This window comes from Symphalangus syndactylus, chromosome 6, assembly GCF_028878055.3.
Source record: "Symphalangus syndactylus isolate Jambi chromosome 6, NHGRI_mSymSyn1-v2.1_pri, whole genome shotgun sequence".
Taxonomy (NCBI): Eukaryota; Metazoa; Chordata; class Mammalia; order Primates; family Hylobatidae; genus Symphalangus; species Symphalangus syndactylus.
The window spans coordinates 80,958,684-80,986,338 of record NC_072428.2 but is presented as its reverse complement, the minus strand read 5'-3'; the positions used below and the strand labels follow the sequence as shown (position 1 = coordinate 80,986,338).

The following is a 27,655-nucleotide window of genomic DNA, read 5'->3' as shown; positions in this document are numbered from 1 at the left end:
TTATTTAACTTATATGCCAAATCTTTCAGAAAGCTTTGACCATACTTGAAGGTATCAGACAGAAAGACATTTAATGGTGGTTACTACAATCAGGCATTTCTCACATAATGCATTTAATCCTCAACACCATGGGCTGCGGTCAATACTATTATTATCCCCATTGTATCAGTCAGGGTCCTATCAGGAAACAGATGGTAGGTGCAAAAGGAGTGACTGAAGACAGTCTAATGAAGCAACTATTTACAAAAGGGTTGAAGGAAAACAGCAAATGATGATGAAGCACCCTGGGGCTAGTCACCATGAGGAGCTGCTACCATCCCTGTGATAGTTAGTTTTAGGTGTCGACTTGACTGAATTCAGGGATACCTACAGAGATGATGATGCATTATTTCTGGGTGTGTCTGTGAGGGTGTTTCCAGAAGAGGCTGGCATTTGAGTAGGTAGACTGAGTGGGGAAGATCTGCCTTCAATGTGGATTGGCACCATCAAATTGGCTGGGGGCCTGGATGGAACCAAAATGGCTGAGGAAAGGCAAATCCTTGCTGTCTCTTCAAGAGCTGGGACACTCTTCTTCTGCCCTTGGACATCAGAACTCCAGGTTGTTTGGCTTTTGAACTCCAGTACTCGCATCACTGGTTACCCAGGTTCTCAGGCCTTTGGCCTTGGGCTGAAAGTTACATCATCATGTTCCATGGTTCTGAGGATTTCAGACTTGGACTGAGCCTCACCATGGCTTCCATGGTTCCCCAGCTTGCAGACAGCCTGTCAGGGGACTTCTCACCCTCCATAATCACAAGAGCAGATTCCCCTAATAAATTCCCTCTCATTCAACGATACCTATATATATCCTATTGGTTCTGTCTCTCTGGAGAACCCTAATACACCCATAAGCTGGAAGGGGAAGTTATCAGAATCCAGCAAGACAGGATGCTGTAAGAGAGGGACATTCTATGGTATCTGTGGCCTTCAGTAGAATCACACAGCCATATTATCCCACAGCTTGATGGGAAGGAAGTAGGTACACTGGGTTCTCTTTCTTACCACCCTCCTGTATCCTGCCAGTGCCTCTTATTGGTCAAATCCAACAGGAATCCAGGTGATGCATTCCAAAAGGTAAGTGTTTCAGGGCACAGAGAAGAGTGATAAAGGATGGTAAGTGGGTCTGGAAAAGCATCAGAAAGTAGTACACAATTTTAAAGTTTAGAAAAAGAAGATACAGATTAAGTAACTTGTCTATGGTCATAAAGCAAGTAAGAGGTGGAGCTAAAATTCACCACTCAGTATGGCTTGATACCCATGCTCTTAACCACTAAGATGTGCTTCCTATAACTTGTTAGGAAGATTGCTAGTCATCTAGCATCTCTTTCTCCCTGTATCCTACCCAGCTATTCTCTGATAATAGACTCCACCATATCCCCACCCAGTTTTCCCAATCTTCTTGGAACTGCGGGTAGCCATGTGACTAAAGTTCAGGCCAATGGAATATAAGTGAACACCATTAGATGTGTGCAGCTTTCAGATTGTGCCCACCACTTTCCTTCTCCCTCGTCTATGGACTAGAATATGGATATGATAGTAGAAGCTGAAACAGTCACCTTGAACCACTGCATGGAAATTACTTTTGAGGATATAGTGCACCCTGAAGCCACCAGATCAGCACTGGACTGCTCATGCTCTAAGTGAAAAAGAAATAAACTTACATATTGTTTAAGTAACTGTCATTTTGGCCTTTGTTATAGCAGCCCAACCTATATCCTAAATAATACCAAGACCAAGCACCCATATGGCCCAAATGAGGCTCAGTCATAATGGTTTGAGCAATAAGAGAAATATGACTGGTATAGTCAGCTAGTGATCACCAATGTGTGTCTTCTCCTCTTTTTCCTGGTGTATAACTAGACTACATTTTCCACCCCACCCCATTCCATCTGGGTGAGGCTGTGGGACTAGTTCTTACCCTTGGAAAATGAGGGGAAGTGAGTATTTTGCCTCCAGGCTGAGGCAATCAAGGGTGAACATTCTTGCTCACCTGATTCACTTACCTGACAAATGGATGCAAAGCATCAGTGAAAGGATCTGAGCCCCTAGAAGATGGTGAAGCCAGGAAATGGAAGAAGCCGGGGTCCTCAATGACACATGAAGCACAGCCCTCTGACAACTCCACACTTGACCATTGCACAAGCAAGAAACGCAGTCTTCCTTGTGTTAAGCCACTGACACTGGGGTTTAGCCTATCCTGACTAAGGCATAAACACTGTGATCCAGAGCTGCAATCTCATCCCATATTTTTGGAGGACAAGGGGGTAAGAGCAGACTGGGAAATATTTAAGTTATTATTTTAAAGAAGTTATACAAATGTCATCATTTGTCCTAATAAGACCCAGCATACATCCTGCCTGAATGAGGAAGGCCAGATTAGCACAAGAAAACACTTTCTCCTTGCATATTGGCCCTCAGGGGAGTTAGCCCTGGTGGCTCCCAAGAATGCTATTCTCATGACACACTCCTCTCCTGGCACTCATAGGCCAGTTCACCAGGTGAGCAGAGACAGCAGCAATTGAGCTCCTTGAGGCATGCCAGAGGGTCAAGCAACCCCAAAGGCCAACAAATTATGAAAGGTTAAGAAAACAAGGGACCAGTTTGCTTGTGGGCGGTGAGAGTGGGCTCCCCCACCTCTTCTTTCTAATGTCCAGATTTTCTAAAATAAGCATATATTACTTTTATACTAAAAAACTAAAGTTTAGAAATTTGACTTTCAAAACTTCAATTTTTAAGAAAGATAAAAAATAAGCTGGATAAGCCCCAGGAATAAACATAGGAGATATAGGTCACAGAAGAAAGGATCCAGTCCTCAAGGCACTGTTACAACAAGCAGAAAGGCCAGTCTTAGAGATATACAACTGAAAAGATAAAGTGTCTCAGGGTGACACCCTCACTCCGTCATTCAACAAATATTTACTGAAGATTAACTTGTGCTGGGCACTGTGCTGGCTGCTAGATTTACAAAAAAGAATAAGGTGGCCACAGTGTAGCGCAATATTAGCTGCACATTGAAATCACTTGAGATGTGATTAAACCCAAGCAAACAAACAAAAAAACACAGTAACATTGATGCTTGGGTCCACATCCCAGAGATTCGGATGTAATCATTCAGGATTGGGAATTGGTCTCAGGACTTCTAAAAACTCCTCCTGATTCTAATGTGCAGCCAAGATTGAAAACCACCAGGAGGACATGATACGTGGGATTAGTGTTGAAGGCTGGATAGGAGCAAGCCAGGAGAGAAAGGGAGAAGGGGGAAGAGGAGCATGCAGGTGGAGGAAATCAAGCTGAATGTAGAGGATTGCCCCATAGTTCCATACAACTAGAATGTCATAGTGGGTATGAGTGATGCAGGTTATGGCGTTCCTCCTACATCAAACCAAATATCTATCCTCCAGGTAGAGGAGAGTCAGTCAAGGTTATTCACAGGGCAGACGTGGTCACATCTGGGTTCATCCCAACTCTCTACACATCCTTTCTAATCCTCTCAGACGGCCGTAACTTCTAGCTATGCATGGAACCACAGAAAGGCTATGGAAAGGTGTGGGCTTTGCCTCCTCAGAAAATGGTACCACCATCTCAAGAAAGAAAGCATATTTCTTGATACTCCATCTTGGCCACCTTTGATACAGAATTCATCCAGAGATACACCCCTTTCTCTACTGCCCTTTAAAAAATCCCCTTTTTGGTGACTTAATTTTATTATATGATCTTGCTGCAACACTGAGAATCAATCCCCCAAGGAGCCAATAATTGTTCACTTGCAGACTGATATAAAAATTCAAAGGTGGAACGGACTACCAATCATGAGGCAAAAAAGTAGTGGAACTATCACCAAAACCTCAGATGGAAAACCATTCCACATGTGGCTCCAGGGACAAATCACTAAATAATTCCACTGACCTAATGACCATTCCTGACTACCTCCTTTTGGAGACTAGGTAAGTTGTAGAGAAGTTTCCAGAAATAAAAACGGTTTGATTAGTAGGTGGGATAACTGATAAAAGCTATTTTATCCTTCAATCTTGGGAAATAAGTATGTTTTAAATGAATAATAATAATAATAAAACAATAAAATAAAAGCACTTCCTGAATTCCAAGCACATTCAATACATGGACTTTACATACACCATTTACCATATCCATGCAAGGTCCCAATTGAGTTGATTAAATAACTGAGGCTTAAAGCAGTTTAATCACCTGCTCAAGGTTACAAGACACTGCAAGAGAATTCAAACTAAATTTTTAGGACTTCTGTGATGATACAATATAATAAAAAATATACATATATTTGGTTTTCATCCCTGGTTCTCAGCACAGAGCTCCTAAAACCCTTGAAATTTCCTGAGTGATAGAGGTGACAGAAGCATCTTTTTTTTATTCATAACAAGTACCTTTTAACCATACCTGAATTTATGCTAATGAGATAACTGGTGGCTGAAAGTCCTTAGACAGCTTCAGGATGGGGGCTGGTTGTGGGAAGAACCAACATTATTATAAAAAGGTTGGAATTCAATTAGAACACTTGGACACAGGGCGGGGAACATCACACACCGGGTCCTGTCGTGGGGTGGGGGGATGGGGGAGGGATAGCATTATGTCATAATGTAAATGACTAGTTAATGGGTGCAGCAAACCAACATGGTACATGTATACCTATGTAACAAACCTGCACGTTGTGCACATGTACCCTAGAACTTAAAGTATTAAAAAAAAAAGTTTGTTAGCAGGTCAAGGAAAATAAAGATCAAGAGCCAAGGAAGGCATTCCCTGGGATAAAGATAATAAATTTCAACAAATCGACACTAAAAGTAACTTTATAATATTTATTTAAAAAACCATATTTCTTCAATGCTAAGGTGTCATCTTTTCACATTTTAATATCATAGATAAAATAGCTAACATTCATCTTGCACTTACTTTGTACCAGGTTCTGTTATGTGTGCTTTACATGTGCTGACTCATAGAATATGGGATATTTCATGGAGCGAAAAATTTCATCTTTTGTTCTCTGAAAAGTTGTTATTAAACCAATGTTACAAACTTAAACTCCATGACTGTTTAGAATCCAGGAACCATTGTAGGTGCAGAAATAAATAGTGCTTACAGATAATACATTAATAAAAATTACATTGAGGGAAAAAAAAAGTTGAAATTTCCAGTCCCACCAACCTACTCTCCCCACTTCCCCACCCACTCCCCCCCGACCCTGCCACACACACACCTGACCTCTGGGGAGGGGAAAGGGACTGGGGATTGAGTTAATCACTCATGGCCAATGATTCAATCAATCATGCCTAATGGAACATCCATAAAAACCCTAAATGAGGGGGTATGGAGAGTTTCTGACTTAGTGAACCTATCCAGTGCCAGGAGGGTGGTGCACACCAACTCTAAAAGGACAGAAGCTCCTGTGCTTTGAACCCTTCCAGACTTCACCCTTTGCATCTCCTCATCTAGCTGTTCATTTACATCCTTTATAATAAGCTGGTAAACATAAGTATAGTGCTTCCCTGAGTTCTCTAAGCTATTAAAATAAATTGTAGAAACCAAAAGAAGGTTGTAGGAAGCCCTGATTTGTAGCCAAGTTAGACATAAGTGTGGGTAATATGTGGACCCACCACTTGCTGTTGATATCTGAAGTGGTAGGTAGTCTTGCAGGACTCAGCCCTTAACCTATAGGGCCTGTGCTAACTCTGGGTAGTGGTAAATTTAATTAAATTGTAGGACATCTGGTTGGTGGCTGCAAAATATTGAAGAATTACTTGGTGTGGAAAACCCACACATTGGGTGTCAGAAGTATTGTGAGTACAGGCCAGGCACAGTGGCTCACGCCTGTAATCCTAGCATTTTGGGAGGCCGACAGAGGGGGGCAGATAACCAGAGGTCAGGAGTTCGAGACCAGCCTGGCTAACATGGCAAAACCCTGTCTCTACTAAATTTCCAAAGATTAGCTGGGCATGGTGGCGGGCACCTGTAATCCCAGCTACTCGGGAGGCTAACACAGGAGAATAGGTTGAGCCCAGGAGACAGAGGTTGCAGTAAGCCGAGATCATGCCACTGCACTCCCACCTGGGCGACAGAGAGAGAACCGTCACAAAAAAAAAAAAAAGAGAGAAGTATTGTGAGTAGAGAAACAATTTTCTTTTGACTTTGCTCTGCTTCTTCTTATATTCTGGCCAGGAGTGAACCTGTGCTCATCTGTGCTCCAGAAAGAATGGCTGCTTGACAAGCTCATCAACTGCTGTAAGAGGCATTTTTCCTGCTGTGTGTCTAAGAAAAGCACCAAAAAACCATCATGACTCTTTCCAAGGGAGAAATGACAGCTCTGTCTTTGACCTGAATAGCATGAAAACAAGGCAGTCTGATCCAGAGAGCTGCTCTGTCATGGAGAGAATAACCCTTGGGGACACCATGTACCCAAACAGCATGGCACATGAATATAAACAATGAATACCCAATGGCTATAGGCCTCCTTTGGCTTACAGCCCCTCACAGCACTTTAAGAGGTGAGAATAGAACTGGAAGACACCTAAGGGATCACCGGGCACAACCCCCGCTTTTTGCAGATAAGGAAACCGAGGCTAGTTAACATGTCTATTAAAGAAGCTGGCGCAGGGTGAAAGCTAGAACCTTGATCTCAAACTCTCAGACTTCTGTTTTATTTTCTCTATCACCCTGCAAGCCCAGAACCCAGAAGGGAACCCCATGGTTCCCATCAAGCTGCTAATAGACTGAATATTTATATCCCCTCAAAATTCATGTGTTGAAACCTAATCCTCAATGTGATGGTATTTGGAGGTGAGGCCTTTAGGAAGTGATTAGGTCATAAGGGTGGAGCTCTCACCAGAGGGATTAGTGCCCTTAGAAAAGAGACCGCAAGAGCTCCCTGGCCCTCTTCTGCCATGTTGAGGACACAGTGAGAAGATAGCCACCTATGAACGAGGAAGCAGGCCCTCACCAGACACTGAACCTGCCAGTTTCTTGATCTTGGAATTCCCAGCCTCCAGAACTTGTGAGAAATAAATTTCTGCTGTTTAGAAACTACCCAATCTATTTTTGATATAACAACCCAAATGGACTAAGACACACACTCTAATCTCCTCATGAGAAACTGGGCTTTTACCATAGGGGAGCTGAAGAGAAAAAAAAACATTGTTTTTTATTTTCTACTGCTAATTTGAAAGGATACCCATATTTATCAGTGCCTCATGGGGGCAGTCCAGTCTATAAGTCCCAGAGGGAGATATGGAGATGAAAAAGGGTCAAATACCTGGGTATTCCTGCAACACAAATCATTCTGTGCAGGCAAACAATTTAGTAGTTATGCAGTCTGATTTCTCAGAGCAAGCAATGCTCATCCTACCATTGCTTATGTTTATGTACGATTTAAGAAGACCAAATGGTTTCGTCGCACTGTGGAGTATCAATGCTGGTGCCATTAACATACAATTATACATGCGTGGAGCAGATCATCAAGTACCTGCCCTCTTAATAAATCACATCATGCAAATCTATGGTTTAGATGTCACTTTCGTTTCATAGAATGATTCACCACAGTTTGTCTTAAAAGCTAGGTTTGCTCATGCATTTAGTCTACGATTCCATTGATAGAGATGTGATTGCCTCGCAACTTGTCAGAAACACATCCTCTGAATAAAACATGGTACTCCTCCCTGCCACAGAATGCCAACCTTGATCCAGATCTATTTTGGGCGCTTGGCTCCTAGAAATGAATGAAAGTCGTTGTTGAGGTGGAATTTTGCTTCAGGTCCTGTGGGACTTGATGAGGACATTCTTCCCAGCACAAGAGGCTGACCAAGGACAGGGTGCCACAGCTGAGCGTATTACTGAGGATAAACATATTTAAACTGCTGTTTGTGGACAGTTCCCCTCCTCGTTTACTGCCAACATATATCATAAAATAAATCCTTTCATTTCATCTTAGGAAAGCAAGATATTCAGGCTAGTGATGAAAGAGCAGTTAGCAGAGACTTCATAGCCCAGACCAGTAGCAGCTAAATTAACCTTGAAAGCAGAAGAAAAAAAAAAAAAAAGAAGGACCCAACCACTAAGCCCCCGAGTGAGAATGGGTGGCAGGAAGAGTTAGAGAGATCCTGCCCATTCGCATTTCTTTCTCTTCACTCTCTCTTCAGCCTGTCTCTTGACAAGAGTGTCCCGGTTCACCCATCACAAATCTCCACTTACCACGACAGGCATGAGGATGGAATGTCCTATCTCGAGACACCTACAGGCTAACTGAGGAATAGAAATCAGGGAGGGAAGCAGCTCCTAGGTCTTACAGTTTAATGATTACACCGCCGTTTTCATTAAAACGGCCCCTGACTTCATTAAATTCAGGGTAAGGACGACCCACACGACGTCCTTCTCGTGCCAGGTACTTGGCAAGACAGAACCAGCCGCCGCTGTGTCCTTCCGGCAAGATGAGCACAGGTTACAGAAGCCCCAGGTCTGGAAGTTTGCTGTGCCAGGCTCCTCGGAGCAGCACCTCTGACCCAGAAGAATACGCACACTCACGCACGCACACACACACACGCACGCGCGCGCACACACACACACACACACACGCATGGCTCATTGGACACTTGCCCCGCCACCCCTGAAAGCACAGCGCCGAGAAAAGGCCGGTTCCCGCCGCGAAGGCAGCAGGTGTCCCCTGACCCTTTCCCTCCGCCCCCCAACCCCAACCCCAACCCCAACCCCAACCACATCCCTAGCTGAGTTCATCTGGACGCCCCCTAAACTCGCAGTTCTCGGGTAGAATTGCGACCAAGAAATAAAAGACAAAATGAGCAGACTTACCTAACTCGTCTGGGCTGTAGGATGCGGGCGAGGCTTCCACAAACTCACTGTCTGGGGGAGAAGAAAAGCAGAAAACAACTCGAATCGCTACCATCCAGGGCGAACCCACCAAGCATCAGCTCAAGCGCAGGTCCCCGGGAAAAGCGCGGGCTTCTCTCTCCTAGCGCTCAGAATCCGTGAGCCGGAGGCCCCGCGAGATTCGGACCGCCAGATCCCCAGGGAGTGAGAAATCGCCGCAGAAACTTGGGGGGCAACTCGGCCCGGGCACCAAGCGGCTTGCAGGCGCGGTCAGGCGCGCGCCAACTTTCCCCGCGTGCCACCCCGCGGCTCCCCCGGCCGGGCGCTGGGCCGCGGCCGCATCCTCTGCCCTCAGCCCGCGGGGCGCATTACTCTGTCTGCCGGGCCTGGCGCCGACGCCCCACCGCCTAGGAGCCGCGAAGTTTTCCCGTGGTCCTGGGGGCCTGAGGGCGCGCGGCGGCGGCGGCGGCGAGCACCCCGCGCCCACCTAGGCTCCCGGCGCATCCCCGCTCGTTGCTAGGCGACCGTGGCCGTCACGCTCCGCAGAGGCGCGCACGGCCTCCCAACTCCCGGCTGGCGGAATCCTCCCTAGTCCCCGCCCCGTTTGCCCATTTTCCAAAAAATCAGAGCATAACCCGTTCTAACCCGATTCCCTGCTCTGTTATGTTATGTCTGCCCTCCTCTGATGCTTGGGAAATCGTTTGTTCTGTGGGCTTCTCCTGAGGAGATGGAGGATTTTCAGAGCTTGCAGAAAGGTAGGAGGAGCCCCAAATGCCCCCCAATCCCCTCCTTTTGGAACCAGAATTTCAACTCCAGTCCAACATTATTTCCTACTCTTCAAGAGATCACCTGGCTCAAGTGGGCAAAGTAATATGAGCTGCATTGCACAGGTAGGGAAACCGAGGCTGAGAAGTTGTGAATTTCTGCGTGACATCATTATGATAGGGGTATGTGAGGGAGAAGGGGGGAGGAGAGAAGAGCGGTGCTCCTACTCTATAAAAGATTGACTGCTTTCAAATACAGAATGTAGAAGCAATGGTTATGCTCTGAGAGCTGTAAATTCTAAAATAATTAATGTAACGCTGTGAGAACCTCCCTAAGTCAGTGGCCTGATAACTTGGACAGATGTGCTATTATCTCCCCCCAGCCCCCAGGACTGACTGTGACTGCTCTGCATTAAGGAGGCGAGGGTGCTGGACTTGGGATGTGCTCCAGAGAGAGCCCCGCAGCTGATGGCCCATAACGGGGTCAGTGGGAAGGAAGGAGCAAGTCCCTGGAGGACTATTGGAGGGTCAACAGTCTGGGCAGCCTCCTGGGGGCCTTCTATTGTCTCAAAGTGATCAGAGCACCAGCTGCAGCAGTCTAAGGGCCCCGATCTGAGCCAATGTGCTCTCATCCTGTAAACACTCAGCCATCTCTGGTTTTTCCACCGTCAGTTTTTGGTTTACAAATCACCATGAAGGACAGAAAGCCCCTTCAGCCAGCATTGCTTACGGAGCCCAGGGAAGCAGGGGTGGGGCTGTCCACCCCAAGTAAGGCAGCATTCTTGAGCTGCTGAACCTATCTCTCCCACCTCTTCTTTTTCCTGCTTCTTATAATCTGAGCTCCCAAATCCAGGAATTAAATCTGTTTGGGTGAAGGTTTGCACTCATCACTCCATCCCCTCCCAACTCCTAGAATCCTCCCATTTGTCCTCTGGAACTCATGGTTCATCACTAGCAAAATCTATATATCCTCAGCCTCCTCCCTGAATATTTCTTTCAGTGTAGTGCTCTGACCCATACCTGGCTTTCCTTGAAAACCACAGGCTGCATTACTTGCCTCCTCTACTCCTCTACTCCATCTATGGATCCTCTGGTTGTTCCACCTCATTTCTTGAAGATAATGGCATCTGATTCACTGCCACTTTTCCCAGTATCATTCCTGTGATGATTCTTATTTTTCTCCATCTGCATAGTCACACTCTGATCTCTCAACTCTTCTGCATCTTATCCCTTTCTTGACCTGCTCCAACCACACCAGCCCCCTGCTGTCATAGCGACACCATGCATAATATCAATGTGAAGCAATCCACTCTCCTACCTTTCCAGCTTATCCCTTCTGTTATTTTAATCCAATGTGTCCTTGACCCCACCAACACCTATAATTTACTTATCCATGAGCTTTTCTCTGCCCCTCACTCTCCTCATGACCCTCCTTCCTTCCTTATGGACTTTAGTTTCCAGTTTCATAATTATTTCTCTTACTTATACCTTCAAATCCATGTTCTGCTCTCTTTCCATGCTATTTACCTGGTAAAAACACAACCCTAGTAAAATATAACTCTCCACCTTCTTTCCATCTACACCCAGCTAAACATGATTGAAGAAGCACAAAATTGGCTGGGCGTGGTGGCTCACGTCTATATTTCCAGCACTCTTGGAGGCTGAGGTGGGTGGATCGCCTGAGGTCCTGAATTTGAGACCAGCCTGGCCAACATGTTGAAACCCATCTCTACTAAAAATACAAAAATTAGCCAAGTGTGGTGGCACATGCCTGTAATCCCAGCTACTCAGGAGGCTAAGGCAGGAGAATCGCTTGATCCCAGGAGGTGAAGGTTGCAGTGAGCAGAGATCATGCCATTGCAGTCCAGCCTGGGTAACAGAGCAAGACTCCATCTCAAAAAAAAAAAAAAAAAAGGAAAAGAAAAAGCACAAAATTATGCTGTCTGGTCTTATTTTCAATTCATGACCACTAAAATCAAATGGAGCTAGTGCAGCCCAGCAATCACTCTGCATTTGCCTGTTTATTTACTCTCCCGCTCTCCTGTTGCTATGGATGAATCATCTAAGGCCATTATGGCCTCCAGTATGGATCAGATCCCATTCATGTGGCTTTTCCCTCTTCCCACCTGGATTAATATTTTCTTCTGTCCTTGATCACTCCCGTCAGTATACAGACATACTACTATGATCCTGTCTTTTTAAAAATCCTTTCTTGACTCTACGTATCTCCAGCCATTACTCCAATTCTCAGCTCCCCTTTACAACAAACTTCATTAAAATAATTGTCTACACTGATAGCACCCATTCTTCATTTTGCTCTTACAAGCAGCCTAAACAGGTTTCTACCCCACTCTGCCAGAGTAGCTCTTGTCAAGGTCAAGAATGGCTTTGCCATTGCCAATTCCAATTATCAGTCCTAGATCCTAACAGCAGGTTTTGACCTGCTGATCTTATGAGTGGATGGGCTCAGATGGGCTGTCTGCAGAATCAGTCTACTCTGGTTTCCCATAGAATCAAGAAGTAAATAACATTTGTGTCTCAAGAGAGGTGGCCTATAGAGGGCCTTGGGATCAGCCAGACCTGGGTTCTGATACCAGTTCCAATACTAGCTAGTAACTTAATTTCTTTCAGCCTTAGCTTTGTGTAAACATGGAGATAATAATCATACCTAGCATACCAATGTGGTGAGAGTGCAATAAACTAACGCACTTGGAGCCCCTAGGAGAGAGAGTGTCACACTGTAAAAGTCAAATGAACATTAGTTATTATTGGATGCCATGCTCCTTTACAGCTGACACAAACGGACTCTTTTTATCCCTTAACAATTTTGAGTTACTAAAAGAAGATACTAACCACAGAGTATGTTTACATTAGAGGAATGCTCACTGTCTCCAACTTTTAGTTTGCGTTCCAAGAGTTGGCTTGAAAGTTGGTTACTTGGAGCTGGCAACAGGTTTACCGCTGTGAAGAGTGTTGCCAGTGCTCCACAGGGTGATTAGGTTCTGGAGCCTGCCAAACTGTTCTCACAATGGACTTGCCTTTAATTTGTTCATATAAATGGATGACTTGTAAACTAGGAACTATCCTTACAACATTTTAGTTATTTGAATTTCCTAATCAACTGAGGGTTAATAAGAAAACATTTCTCTTGTTTCAGTATTTGCTGGTGAAAATTCTCTAAAGTCAATGATTCCAATTTTCTATCTTAGGAAGTAGAACAGAGCCAACAATAATGTTTCGTATTAATCAAACAAACGTTTATTGGGAATTTACCATGCTTCCAGCGCTGTGCAAGGCACTGTAGACACAGAGGTGATCAGTGCCCTTCTAATAAGGGATTCCATGACAGATCTTATTGAATTTCAGGACAATGTCCAAAGTGCCTACCCACACTTGACTTTTATAGGTCTCTACAAAGAAATAGTTCTGCTGGAGTGTCACTGAGTTATAATAAACAGTGCACAAGTTTACAGATTTGCATCTTAGCTCTGTGAATTGTTGGGTGGGGGGCATTTTCAGTTTCCTAACAATAATACATACCTCACTGGATTGTTAGGAGCAGTAAAATAGGTAAGGTATGAGACAGACCAGGCACAGTGTCTAGCACACATGGGTACATAATAAATACTCACTTTCTGGCTGGGAACGGTGGCTCATGCCTGTAAACACAACACTTTGGGAGGCAGAGGAAGGTGGATCACCTGAGGTCAGGAGTTCAAGAGCAGCCTGGCCAACATGGTGAAACTCCATGTCTACTAAAAATACAAAAATTAGCTGTGTGTGGAGTCAGGTGCCTGTAATCCCAGCTACTCAGGAGGCTGAAGCAGGAGAATCGCTTGAACCCGGGAGGCAGAGGTTGCAGTGAGCCAAGATTGTGCCACTGCACTCTAGCCTGGGTGACAGAGTGAGATTTCGTCTCAAAATACATACATACATACATAAATATTCATTTTCTTCCCACATAGAGGGCTAGAGCATGCCAGACTGCTCTCCTTTTCATCCCAGGTGGCAGGTGGGCCTCCTGCTGCCATGGCCCCAGCAGACAGCAAGAGGGAGTCCCTGCCCATGTTTCTAGGGAAGCATATTTATTAGAGGTGGGACATGTGGGGAGGAAACGACAAGGTGGAAATATTTCTGGAGCTCAAGAGGAAGTTTACCATAGAAACAGATTATACAGGGGACTGGTGTCTAATGGTCACTGTTACTATTGCCATGATATATCATGAATTGAATGGGCTTTTGGGAGCTAGCCTGGGAACCCGACTCCTAACTCTAATGTTCTTTCTTTCCTTATATTATTGAAAATGTTTTAAATTTATTTTTAGAATATAAACAAATAAAATGCATTTGCTGTAAAGGAAAAAACATTTGGTATAGATGAGTATAAACTGAAAAATAAAAGTCTCCTCTCCTGTCCTCTCCTAATCTCCATCCGCAAACTAAAAACCATCCACAACTTCTTATGTGTCCTAGTAGGAATTTTTTAAGGCATATTCAAATGTGTATGCGAATTGTTTAAACAAGTTGGATATTATTATTATGGATCCCAAATTAAAGGCAAAAATTTCTAAATGAAATTTTGCTCCACTCCCAAACATAAGCTGGGGTATGACTATTTTCTGTTTAGGAAGGCAAGAAAGTATACTAAAAAGTCATAGAAGAAAAGTCTTATCAACCATTAGAAAACAGTAAAATCTTAAACAAAATTTAAGTGTTTAAAGGGTAACACATAACACTTCAGTTATCTGGAAAACTCAATCAGCTCCCTCGTTCCTCAGTAAATGAGGTATGGTTGTATAGCAACACTGGACGTAATGCCAGAATCAAAGGAAATCTTAGCTGCATTTCTAGAGCTAAGAGCACACTCTACATACTTTTTTGGGGTACAATGCCCATCACAGATATTCTGCTTAGTGTGCAGGGACTCCAGCTGTGAGCCAGGAACCTGCCCTGTAGCAGTCTGGGAATGCCATCAAGCCCCTGCCCAGCCTGTGCTGCAGAGGTGGCAGGGTCTGCTTTGACTGCAGGCTCTACTTGGAGAAGCAGCCAACAGGAGGGCCTTTACAGGCTGTTCTCACTCAAGGGGCCCCCAGGGGTTACATAGCTACTTGGTCATGTTCAGAAGAGGAAGAGACGGAGTCTCACACAGATATGCTTCCTCCTCCAAGAGATGGGTGAGGGGCTAAGTGCCACATGGGGAGAAACTTTATCCAGCCAAAGTATGCTATTAATTCTCTTTGCAAGAAAGAGCCGCACAAATGCCATAATAACAAGTTAAGACAGTAGCTAGGGCCCACTAGGATGTGTGTATGGCCTTCCCATCCCCAGCCCCCAAGGAAATCACCAATTTCACGCATGAAAGACAGAAAGAAGTGAGCTGAGCTGAATCATCTCTCTGCCTTCCTCTCTTTCCTGGTATTTCCCTTTGATCATCTTCTCTGCAGGTAGCCTTCTGTCTCCTGGAGGCCCTCTGCTAGTTAACAGCAGAGCAGAGCAGGGAAGCAATATCCGCTCCTCCTCCCCTCCTCTCCCAGGGGAACATGGGCAGGACTGATTTAGAGGGAAGAGGGGCTAAGGCTGCCTGAGCTCAGCATGACTCTCTTCTGTTATCCTTGTCTCTTATCTGCACCTCCTAGGACAAGCCAACAGGTGAAACTAAGGACAAACACATGCCCATCAGTAAGGTTTCATCAAAATGAAATTTGCAATTGATTGGTTGAAGCATTAGCTCCCAGGCTGAATTGGCCCAATGGGCATTTCTTGTTCTCCAGGATTTAATAGCCTTTCCTTTTAGCACAACTCCACTTCTTTATAAGACTTGATGAAAAGGAAAAAGAAAACACAGTTGTTTTATTTCCCTTAAATGAAAATCAGGCCTCAGGTAACTACTTCGTTTCATAATTTCCAGAAGAAAGGAGTGGGCTCCATAGGAAGAATAATTAACCATATCTCACCTAAAAAAATCATTATCCTAAGCAGAAACAATACAGATGTTGTATGGATCTGCCTCAAGGCCTACGACCAAGAGATGAAGTGAAATTAACTCTGACAGGAAGCCAGGGGTTCATTTTGGTAAAAATGCCAAATGTGTCCTCTAAAAATTCCAAATACCAATGCAGGAGATGCTATCAACAAAAGCAAGGTGTTTTGGGAAATATATAAATAAATTAAATTTGTCCCGCTCCTGCACTGCCTTCCCCACCAGATTCCTGTTACCAAGTATAGTCCAGAGAGGAAGATTTAAAAGAATCTTCACTCAATATCATATCAAAGGAAATAAAATTTGGCCGAGCCGAAAAGCTACTAGAAGGTGTACTTGGACATGAGTCAGAATAAAGAACCATTCCAAAAATACATGCAAGAAAAGGTCCCTGCAGAGGAAAATCATACACTTCCGACTTACACTCAGATCTATTGAGTGAAATCAGACAAAATACCCAGTGGTAAGATTAAGGACGAAAACATTTGCTGCAATTGGAATCTATGACTAAACTTCTAAAAAACAAAATCTGTAAGATAAATGTGAGTTTCTGCTGAAATGCAGAGACCATGATCTTATATTTCCACCCCAGCATCTAAGGCAGAGGCCTGAGGGGGAATTGCTTCTTTCAGAGCTGCAAATAGAGTCTTCTTGGACCACACAGAGGCTTCTCTTCTTTCACAGAAAAGTGGTTTTCCCAAGACGCTATTGCCTTAGCAGTCAGCATAGTGTGGGTGGTGGAAGGAGAAGCAGGAGACCTGGCTGTAGCCCTATTTTTGCCACTAATCTTTAATAAGTGTCCTAATCTGCTTAGACTGTGCTCTCCTCTGTAAAACGACAGTTGAAACAGATGATGGACTTTAAGAAACTAATAGAAACAAGTGCCAGTAGGAGATCACGGATAATGGATTCCATTATATGCATCTGTTTACTACAGAGTATGCAAGAAAAATAGACAAAAAGGATCAAACTTCTCAGAAAGGTGGAGATGCAGAGTAATGTTGCCCTTAGAAACCGACAGACAGGAGTAAAATGGATAGAATGCAGCTCTGGAGTATGAAGACCTGAGTGTGAATGTGAGCTCTGCTGCCTGAGCAGGGCTTAGTTTGCCTTTGCAAGACTCAGTTTTCTCATCTGCAAAATGGGGATAAGATTTCAATAAGGGTTTGAATGCAATGAAATCATGTACATGGCAATGTTTGGCACACAGACTGCTGTCAGGAAAAGTTGCCTCCTTCCTCCTTGATCAGTGTTAAAACTCTCCCTGACCCTGAGAGGCTTCAGAAAGGAAATCTGCTCCTTCCTGTTTATATAACCATAACGAGAACAGTAGCACTGAATTTCTATGACGCACCTGGCCCACGCTGCCAGGCCGTGTTTCCCAGACTTCCTGCCTCTCCCCTAAAGAGGAGCTTAAGCAGGTTGAGTTCCCTGGGAAGCGTGGATGACAGCAGGATTCCCAAACAGCTGAGTGAGCACATCTATAAGAGGAAGAAGAAATATTTTATAGATTTGCTGAGAAGGAACTCCCCTTCTGTACCAAATCCCCACATACTTGATATGGCTGGTGGCCGAACAGCTCAATCAACTTGTAATGCAACAGTCAGAAACGCGACAGTGGCCAAACACGGTCTCTCTTTTGTTTCATATGTCAGGGACTGCATGTGATTTCTTTTGGAAAATGTGCTCCAGACCTTTAAAATGAGTTTGAAAACCCACTGGCCCAGATCATTGGGAATATTTTTGGGGGTGTCAGAAGGAGGAGTGGAAGAGGGACTTTCCTCCAGAAACTCCTTATCACCCCCAAACATCCTGGGTTCACAGCCAGCTTCCTCGAAGCTCTCCTACCCAATTGCAGCCCGAGATGCTCTGAGGATAATACAAGGGCAGATGTTGTGTGGATCCGCCTCAAGGCCTATGACTCAACAGGATGACAGAGACTCCCTGGAAGATAACGCAATTCTCTGAGGACTGCAGGAAGCCAACAGCAAAACCCCGAGGTTTGGACACTCCAGGGCTTTCCCTGGTACTTCACTGGAAATGCAAACCCCACCAGCCCATATTGAGTCTCAGAGATAGAATAGCTGGCACTAGCTAGTGGTGGGGAGAGGTGAGGTGGGGAAATGGAGTGTTGAGAAAAGATGCTTTGAAGCAGGTGGGTCAAGGCCTTGGCTATGCATGAGCTGAGATGGCTGCAGGGGAGAGCCCTGCTGTGGGCTTGGATGAGAATTCACATGTTACAACAGCACTGTTTATTTTCTGGCCCTGCTCAGGGCTAGTTCTCATTTTAACTGTGACAAGCAAATAACCAGCAATACAAGTTTGTAACTGGACCACCAGAGCCTTAAGCTGTGAAGGCAGAGTAGGGAGTGTTGGAGAGGGAATTGGAGGGACAGAAGCCTATGGTGGCTAGGATTGGACTGATCTCGGTTTAAATTCCAGCTCTGCCATTTGTGAGCTGAATGATGTTGTACAAGTTTCTCAGCCTCTTCAGGCTCAATTTTTTCATTCATAAACTCAGAATAAAGCTGTTGTGAGAATTAATTGAGGTAGTCTATATCTATACAAAAAAGTCTTAGTGTAACATCTGGCAATATTATATACCTAATAAATGGTTAAAATATTTTTCTATAATTCATCCATTTCTGACTTAGCTGTGGCACATTACACTTCATCTCTGAGTGCCAGTATCCTCATCCTACTACAAGACCTCACTAGGTTCTCATTTTGGCACCTGACTCTGTCCTCTGAGGACCTGCACCTTTCTTGGATCTCATCCCAGGCCTCTGAGAACCACCCTAATATTAGCCGCCCACAAGGACTTACAGATTTCAGCCACACTGATTCCTTGTGTCTGTGCTGCACCCACTTACCGCAACACTGCCCTACTTTGTCTTGGATGCCTTCATCTTTGCAGGATATAGACTGATTATCTGAACTGGAACCAGACATTATGGTATCTGTTGCCTACCAGAACTAAGCTTTTCCCTCAGCCCCAGAAGCTCATCACTTACCCAAAAGCAGTGCCTCCTCTTTAGGCAAACCTAGACACCAGTCTGGTTTGCCTTCCTATGTTCCAGCCTTGCCCCAAAGATTGCAGATAGATGACATGGTAAATTCACAGAGGGATAAGGCAGAGCTTGGAGATGGTCACAGTATAGAGTTTTTAGCCACCCCTTTGTTACAGTGATCCCTAAGGCTTCTTTCAGTGCTAAAATTCTCTGGTGGATGATTCTATTGCCTAGATTACAAAAGCACCAAGCACCAGTGGGAAAACCACACTTTCTTTCTCTCCTTTTCCTTTAGGCTTTGGTAACAAGCCTAGGGTCATTGAATCAAATGCTATAGGTGTGCTGAAAGCAAGGTGAAGTGATGTGGTGGTGCCAGAAGCAGTTGTATAATCAGATAGGTTCCCACAGCCAAAAAAGGTTTTCAGTGAAGGCAGAGATATTCAGAGGATGTGGTCCCAACTGTCATTCTTCATTCATTCATCCAGCCACACAGCCAGCCAGCCATCAAATATCCACCATGAATTTGCCATGCTACAGTGAAAGGGGTACAAAGATGAATAAAACAAGGCATCTGTCTCAAGAAGCACACAGGCTGTTCAGGATGCAGGCAAGCACAATACAGTGTGATGATACGTGCTGTGACATGGGAATCTGCAGAGGCTATGGCAGCACTGAGGAGGGAGGAGAGACTCTCCTTCAGACCAGGATAGGGGTTGGTAGGAGGTGGTGGCAGGAAGAGATCCCAGAACAGACAACTTAAGCAGAAGCTTCAAAGATGAGTAGGAACTGGCCAAGTGGAAGAGAGATGATAATAGCAGCCTTTGCAAAGGTTCACAGACATGTGAGGGCAGGATGTACTCAGGGATCCAGGAAGAGGCTGATATAGTGAGAAGGAGGGGGTTGCTATTAGTGTTGGGCAGCAGGAGATGAATCTAGAGGGGCAGGCAGAGGTCAGATCTGAAAGGGCTGTGTGTTGAACTAGGGAGGTTTAGTTTTTTTCCATGGGATGTGAAGAGATGCTGGCTTAAGAACTTCTAAAAAGTGGCTAGAACGACAGTATGACAGTACACAGGAACAAATGACAGTTGGTTTTTGGGTGGAATGCATCCAAATTTCCTCTCTCAAAGCTTCTTGTCTTCCCTTTGGAGACTATCTCATTGTCTGCAGCAGTCTTGGTTGGAAGACATACCCTGGTGTAGTGCAGAAGGTCTGCAAATGTTTGTTGCCATATAAGTTACCCTGTTTTAGAGGTGGGCACATCGGAGAGTATAGTCTGCTGTTCTCTATGTCTATTTTGCTCTCGTTCTTGTATTACTAGTGCTTGGCATAAAATAGATACTCAATAATATTTGTTGAATAAATGAATAAACAACAAACAAATGGGAGACATATCCTTGTGAAAACATCTGTGAGTGCATTAACCTCAGCAACCTTTCATCGTCCATCTATAGAATGGCTCCTACCATCAAAGTAGGTCTCTATCAGATTGGAGGGATGGAGGAGGGAGTGGACTCTTAGACCTGACAGAGGACCACAGCTCTGTGTCAGGGTATGGTTCTTACATTTGTATGCTCTGCTCCAGGAAAGTAACAATATCTCCATCATTTAATGCTGAGTCACATTAATTGGATCATCATAAAGAAGGGAAAGAGCTGACCTACTCTGTTTATACTGGTTGCTTTATCTTCAACTTGAATGTTTACAGGCTGCTAAGAGGAGAGATGAGCAAAACAGGAACAGAGTGCCTAACACATGTTAGGTGCTCAAAGATGTCTGACCAGCTTCCCACCTGGCCAGGGCAAGAGCTCATTAAATGACAGCTGATGGTCCTCATCATAACACTGCAAAGTGGGCATTCTTACTCTCATGTTAGAGCCCAGGGAATGACAGATTTTCTCAAGGCCATAAAACTTATAAATAGTGAATTCGGGATCTGAACCCAGGTCTGTCTGACTTCAAAGTCCATTCCCTCTCCTCTCCACTCAGCTGCTTTTGAAAAGACAAACAGTGCGGGCACATACTGAGTATAGTGGATTGACATAATGAGGTGCAGAAGCTGAAGAGTACCATGCTATCAGGGACATCAAAAACGGCCATACCCCCTCTGGTGTTGGCAAAATGATGAATTCCAGCATGGGATAACCAGGCTCCTTCCTCCAAAGTCCATTTCTCACTGAGGTCCATGCTTCTAGTCCCTTATATGTGTAGCTTTCAGATCAAATGGAAGCAATCTCCTGAAATAAATAATGAATACAAAAAGGGATTTGAATTACCAGTGATGTTCTCTTTGCGAAGAGAAGCTTTCTTTGAAGGAAAGTGGTCAGTTTCTAGCTCATTTTATTCCTTTGGCACACAAAGCTTGTTGTCTAGATTTGGGTATGGCCTGAGTGTGAAGTTGCTCAAGCCCACAAACCAGGTTTTCCTCACCATTCAGTTAACAAATGTTTGTGGAATGACTACTGTATGCCAGGCTTTGAGCAAGAAATTTACTATTTAGTTCCGCATACTTTATAGACTCCTAGAATTTCAGGGCAGGATATAGTGGGATCTCAATTTAAAAGATATACACTCTTCTATTTGCCTAAAAAACAGACTGAAAAAATTTGAACTAATAAGTTAGAAGCAGTTTTCATTGCATTAGAATTATGACTACTTTTTATCTTCTTTGTAATTTCCTGCATTTTCAACAATGAACATGTATTGCTTTTGTAATCTCAAAAAGGTATGCAATAAATATTATTTTAAAGGAACACTTCAGAGCCAAGAGGGACCGTGGAGACCAGTTTTCCTTTTCCTTTTAAAAACTGTGATAGAAAGGCACAGTCATGAGGGCCCTTGGCTTTCATAAAAAGATCATTTCCACTCCATTGGCCACCACTGAGAAGGCCAGCCTGACGAATCTCTCTATATGCAAACTATACCTGGGCTGATTACAACTCATGGCCAAACTCTTGCCCATATTACAAAGAGATCTTGATAACGCTCTGCATGTAGCAGGTTCTCAAATGAAAGTGATTGAATAATTGAACATGACTGATTCCCCACATCTGTGAATGCAGCAAGTGGGACATCCACATAGCAGAAGTCCTGTCAGCCTAATTAGGATAGGCACCAATTATCATTTGCCGTAGTCAGCCTAGCTGGCTTGATTTGGTCTCTAGAATGCTGTTCAGAGTTGCCCTGCAGGTTCCTGCACTGCCTGCCAGACTGCAGACACGGTAGATTGACTTGTTGCTTTTTGGCTATCTGCCTAGAGAAATATGATACTTATGGGAGATGCACCAAACAAATAACAATATCTAATAAAATACTAGGAAGTACCAAAGAATGTAGTGCACTTTATTGGGTACTGCTTCTCTAGCAATTTGTGTTGAATCCAAGTACCCAAAAATTTTGGAAGGGAGTTCTAGACCAGAGTGAATATGGCACAGTGTAATAGTGAGAACGCTGGACTTATCAATAAATCCAGATTTTAGCCCTGACTCTGCACTAACTGGATGAGTTTGGGCAAACCAGATACTTTCTCTGGGCTTAATTTCCTCTTGCAAAGACCTGTTCAGGCTTCCCAGACTTGCAGTCTATAATAATATGCTTTTGAATACAAAGGCTACCTATCCAACCATGTCAGTGGATTGAGGAAGCTGCATTATTTATCCATTAGCCCACTGAGACATCAGCACACAAGAGGTGGCTGATTGAGGCTAGAAGTTGTCAGCCATTGAACAAGACATGTTCTCTGTGCAAAACTAAAAACATGTCTGGAGTAGAAATCCAATCTTGGGCCATTATCACACTGGTATCATTTAATCAACTGAAGTAAATATCCAACATTTTATATCTTTGCTGATTATGAAATAATATTAACAATAATACTACATCCTTAAAAGGCAACACTTATTTACAACAGGTAATTCAAAATCACTTCATTAATCTTTGCAGTATCTTTGGGAAGTGAAATAGAGACTCCAAGAGCTTTGTTTGACAAAAATAGGCTTTAGCGATTAACCGCAGAGTGGTTTTCAAAGTAGATTCCCCATCTCTCTTGGCCCAGTGGCCTAGGTACCCTCTGGCTTCCAGGAAACAGATTTGCAAGATGATATGGATGTGTGAGGTTAGGCTCTCACATCCATGATTTTATTTTATTAATCTGAACTACATAGGCCCATGGCGAGTGTTTTATTAACTTCAACCTGCAACTCCTGCTGGTTTCTCTAATGCTTGAATTTCACACTTCAGCTTGGGGAAACCAGCACTAAATGTAAAATGAAATGGCATCAAACACAAGTATTTTGAGGAAGGCTTTGATCCATCACACCTGTTACTAAAATTCCAACACCTCCCTTGAGCCACAGGAGGCCCCAGAGTTGTTCAGGAGACTCTGGAGCCTAGAAAAGTTTGCAGGCCTCGGGCCATATAAAATAACTCACTAAAGAATTTCTATTGGGTATTAAACCTCCATCCAAGTCAAAATCTTGCCATAGACAAAGTCCATGAAGAAGCAACTAAAATGTAATGCAACCTTGAGAATTTAATGAAAAAACATAATGCAACCATGGAAACAGGAAGTGAAGAAATACTTTCCACTGAAGCAGCTAATGACAGCACAAATACTAATATGCCTGATAAGTTGGGGTGGGTGAGTGGGAAAGACTATCAAAAACTTACAGATGTAATTCTGGCTTTGAGAATCACTTTTTTAGAACTAAGCTACCTGCATAGATGGACATTGGGGTCTATGGAATACAGGAATACTATGAATACATAATTGGCACTTCATAAATATTCATTGATTGAATGGATGAATAAATGCCCGGTGTGGGTGAGGACTCTACCTAGGTATTAGATCTCGTAAAGCTCTCAAAGGAGATTTGTCTACACTGATAGGGTGGTGTGAGACAGACCAGCAGAATGGACCTTTGGATTTAAGAAGGTTTAACTCTCCTGTTAAAACCCATAGACCAGAACGCTCCTGAAACTGACACAGCCTCCTCTTTTATGGGTCTGCCTCTAGAGCCATCTACCCAGCTGCCCAAGCCAGAAACTTGGCCATCCTTGACTTACTACATCTCACATCCAACTGATCACTATGCTTTGTTCATTCTTTCAAATGTCTCAATAATCCATCTGCTTCTGTTTTCATTGCCTCAGCCTTTGTTGAACTGCCATCATCTCCCACTAAGCACTACGACAACTTCAGTGAGTCCCTGGTCTTCATTTCCTCCAACCCATTCTCCACAATTTAGGTGTAGTAGTATTTTTAAAGCACACATCTGATCATGTCACTTGTGGATTAAAATACTCCAGTAATTTATTGTTCCCAGGAGAAAGTCTGGACTATTTAACATGGTATATAATGCCCAATTATTACAAGGCATTTGCAGTCCCTGAATAAGCTCCTTCTTCAGTCTTTTGTATATTCAGCCATTCCTAGAGCTCTAGCAAGACTGTTCTTCCTGCCCACCCTCTTCACCTTGCTAACTACAACTTATCTTCCACATCTCATCTTAGACTTGGTTATGTGTTCTTCAGAGGCTCCCATAGGCTCCCTGTGCTTACTTCATTATAGAATTTATCACACTGCATTGCAATTTTCTGTTAATATATCTATATTTTAGTTTAGTTCATAGTTATGCACTTGAAAGCAAAGATCCTACCTTATTTTTATTTGACCCTAACATTTGCACAGTGTCATCATAAGGCAGGCACCTAATATAGATTTGCTGAATGAATGAATATGTGAATGAATAGTGCTGTTTGGCACAAGTGTATTTCAGCTTAACATGTCTTTTTGAAAAGTATTCTGTTTGCAACCTCACCCATTGCCTCAGCTTCTCTGGAAATTTCTCCATCTCAAAACCACACCCTATCTGCCTCTGCTTCCTGGCTCCATTCTGGCCTCCTAATCCAGTCTAACTTGCCTAGATTCCCCCACCTCTTCTCACAATTCAGCTTACATACCTGCCCTTCTACCCAGCATGCCACTGGAATCCCTGCCACTCACACTCCTGCCTCCTTCCCCAAGCTTGGGATTAATCCGTATGCTTGATTATCCACAGGAGACACCTGCCACCTAATGCAGCCAAGTCACACTGGAACTTCTAACCACCACTTCTAGGGCCATTTCTGGCACTGAAGACTTGATCTAGAAATACAAATTCAGAAAAACCCTGGTCGTACATTGACTATGCCTTAACTGCCTCTATATGGCCCCATCTGTAGAGAGGGAATTAATTAACTAGAAGTACCATGTCTGGGGAATCAGGTAGCATATTCCATCATTCAGATATTCAAGCAACCCCTAGTTCTAACGCATATGAACACCATCACAGCAAACAAGTGTACTTGCTGGTAACTTATACTATAAATCAGGATATACATAAATGTATACATACTGACATACAAAAATGAATTCATTCATTCATTTGATAAATACTAACTTGGTGTCTCCTAGGTACTAGTCACTGCACTAAACACATGGAATAGAAAAACAACAAATATTGTATCTTTCTTCAAGTAGCTTTCAAACTTGAGGAGGAGGCACGTATATGAACGTATCATTACAGAACAACATACTAAGTACAAGCATAGATGCATGCACAGGGTAAACCAGGGATCTGCAAATAATGAAATCTGGAAGTTGGAATGGATCTCAGGGCCTTTAGTCCAACTCTTGCCTTATGCATGACTTTCCAGTATATGCTTATTCAGCCAGTACTTAAATACTACCAGTGATAAGGAGCTCACTCCCTCCCCAGAGAGCCCATTATATTTTTGAACACTTCTGTGAAACAATTCACTTTTAGAGTCTCAACAAAATATTAATATTCAACAGCAATCCTCCATGCTGCTGAGCTGTTCCCAGAACTCCTGCCCCTTGTTCTGTCCTTCAAAGGCTGCTTGAAGGAAAGATGCTCTCCAGCCTTGCAGATCTAGACCTCCTTCTTCAGTGAGTCAGGAATCAGAAGGAATAGTCCATCTTGGTTACAAGTAGAGGGTGTAAATCTTTCTAGTCACACCCAGAAGACAAACCAAACAACCCACTGAAGCACAAGAGGGACGAGGTCACACAATGGGATCTTCCTTCTCCACCAGAAATACTTAAGCTCTCTGTCATCTAGGATCTAGGTCTAGTTTCTGTCAGCTATCCAAAAATCCCAATCATCAGTGGCCTGTGGACCACAGTAGAATGGAGGGAAGTCTCCTCTTGGGCTGCTCCAAGGGTTTGGTTCTGACGAGTTTCCATTTCTAAGCTTGAAAAGTTATTTTCCTTCTAGCTCCAAATAGTTCCAGACATATCAGAATCTATCTTCACTCTTAATATTCAAGTGATAAAATTCAGTGGCACCTACAATAATCTTACACTTGTTTGGAAGAGAAAAACATTCTAGATAGTCACTGTGAGAAAAAAAATACCTTTTTACATGAATAAAAGTACATGAAATGCTAGAGGGATAGACTCCTCCTCTGTCTAAAATGGCTGATGTTTAGAGAGTTGAGATAGTTATTCTAGGCTTCTTGTTTGTATCCAAGAATTCTTACTGGCTTTGTAGAATTGAATAGTTTGAGTCACTTGGAAACCATTATTTCAGATTGGTTTATCCAACTGGGCAGAGTATTTGTGAAGCTGCTGGGGAATTTATTGATGTTAATATTTTAAATATTCCAATAAATAATTTATGCTATCTTCTCTCTAAGGAGATGTGGCAACAAGCATATTTTTAGGAAACTAATGAAGTTTCAAAATTATGAGGTCCTTTGCAGAACTCTCAGCGACTCAGGCTTTTCATCTCTGAAGTCGGTTCATTGAGACCACACTCAGAAATCTCCTCTACCATGAAACCCTACCAGGCAGACTTATTTCTTTCTTCCTTTGTGCTTCTCACAGCTTTTTATATTCCATTAGGACAATGATTTTTCCATTGCAGGATAATACTCTTCCATTAGAAGGTGTCTCCTCAGGACAAAATCACATCTTGTTCACCCTTCCGTTCCCACTGTTAGCACAGTGCATGGCCATACTCAGGCTCAGGTAATTCTTGTTGGATGAAGGAGACTGACGTACCTACAGCTGAGAAACTCAAGTGAGTCTATACCTGCAAACTCCTCACATAAAGCAGGGTTAAATCGGAAATCATAACAAAAGATTTGTCATTAACTTCTGCCAGTAGGCAGCACAATGCCCAAGGACACTGATGAGCAAAGAAAAAGGAAAATAAATATTTCAAAAGAACTGGGTTCTCATCTGGTTTGTGGCTTTTTAACTTAATGACTCAGGACAAATCACGTTATCTCCCCAGAGCTTAGTTTTCCTTGGGTATGAAATAGAACTCACAAAGTTTATTCTTCCATCTTTGAGTTTTGTGAAAATCAGATGCCAACTGGAGAATCATCAAAGCAGTGCACAAATACATAGTACGGTTATCATTTCAGCAAATTTGCTTATAGAGCTCACTTGCTATGCAGCACTGAATTCCAACTTGCTTCCTTAACTTGGGAAGTGATACAGAGTGTGGGAAGCAGTATATATGTAGTGGATAAGAGCAAGGACTTTGGAGACAAATCTGGACTTAAATTTTAGATCTACCATTTATTAGCAGTGATCTGTGAGCAAGGTATATAACATCACTCATCCTAATATTTTCCATCTGTAACAGGGTATCGTAGCACATGCTTTGTAGGGCTATGGTAAGGATTAAGTGAGAAATGTCTGTAATTTACCTAGTACAGATCCTGGCCAGAAATAAAAACTGAGTAAATGACAATAGTAGTTGTTTCTGTTATTATCATTATTAACATGTGAAGTAGATACACTTCTGGAAGTGACATTGTCCCATCTGCAGACTGCATTCCATGGAGAAACAGAATAAAATGTGAGGAGTCATTTATCTCAAAGGATAAGCTGCTGGCTAGAAGACACTTCTCTGAAAAAAAGATGTGTAAAAAATGGGTGAGAGTGCCAACAAGAATCCATTGATACGTGCTAGTTCTAGAAAGGGAGGGGAAAAACTAGTCAGGAA

At 43.4% G+C, this 27,655-nt stretch overlaps 1 protein-coding gene and 1 long non-coding RNA gene across 9 annotated transcripts in view; one reads left to right on the top strand and one right to left on the bottom strand.

The window, feature by feature from the left end:
* Positions 1–9,351, bottom strand: part of AMOTL1 (angiomotin like 1) — a 136,757-nt gene extending 127,406 nt beyond the window's left edge. For 2 of the 7 annotated variants that reach the window (XM_055283310.2, XM_055283315.2), the window contains exon 1: positions 8,866–9,348. In XM_055283310.2, coding sequence (XP_055139285.1) covers positions 8,866–8,959 — 94 coding nt within the window. In that variant the 5' untranslated portion in view covers positions 8,960–9,348. Of the gene's footprint in view, positions 1–1,041; positions 1,163–4,449; positions 4,620–8,865 lie in introns of those variants that run through there. The other 5 variants (XM_055283318.2, XM_055283322.2, XM_055283319.2 and 2 more) reach the window with 4 other exon arrangements.
* Positions 9,352–9,470: 119 nt separating this feature from the next.
* LOC129484785 (uncharacterized) overlaps positions 9,471–27,655 on the top strand; it is a 65,683-nt gene continuing 47,498 nt past the window's right edge. For both annotated transcript variants that reach the window (XR_008658522.2, XR_008658523.2), the window contains exon 1: positions 9,471–9,638. This is a non-coding gene — a long non-coding RNA (uncharacterized lncRNA). The remainder of the gene's footprint in view (positions 9,639–27,655) is intronic.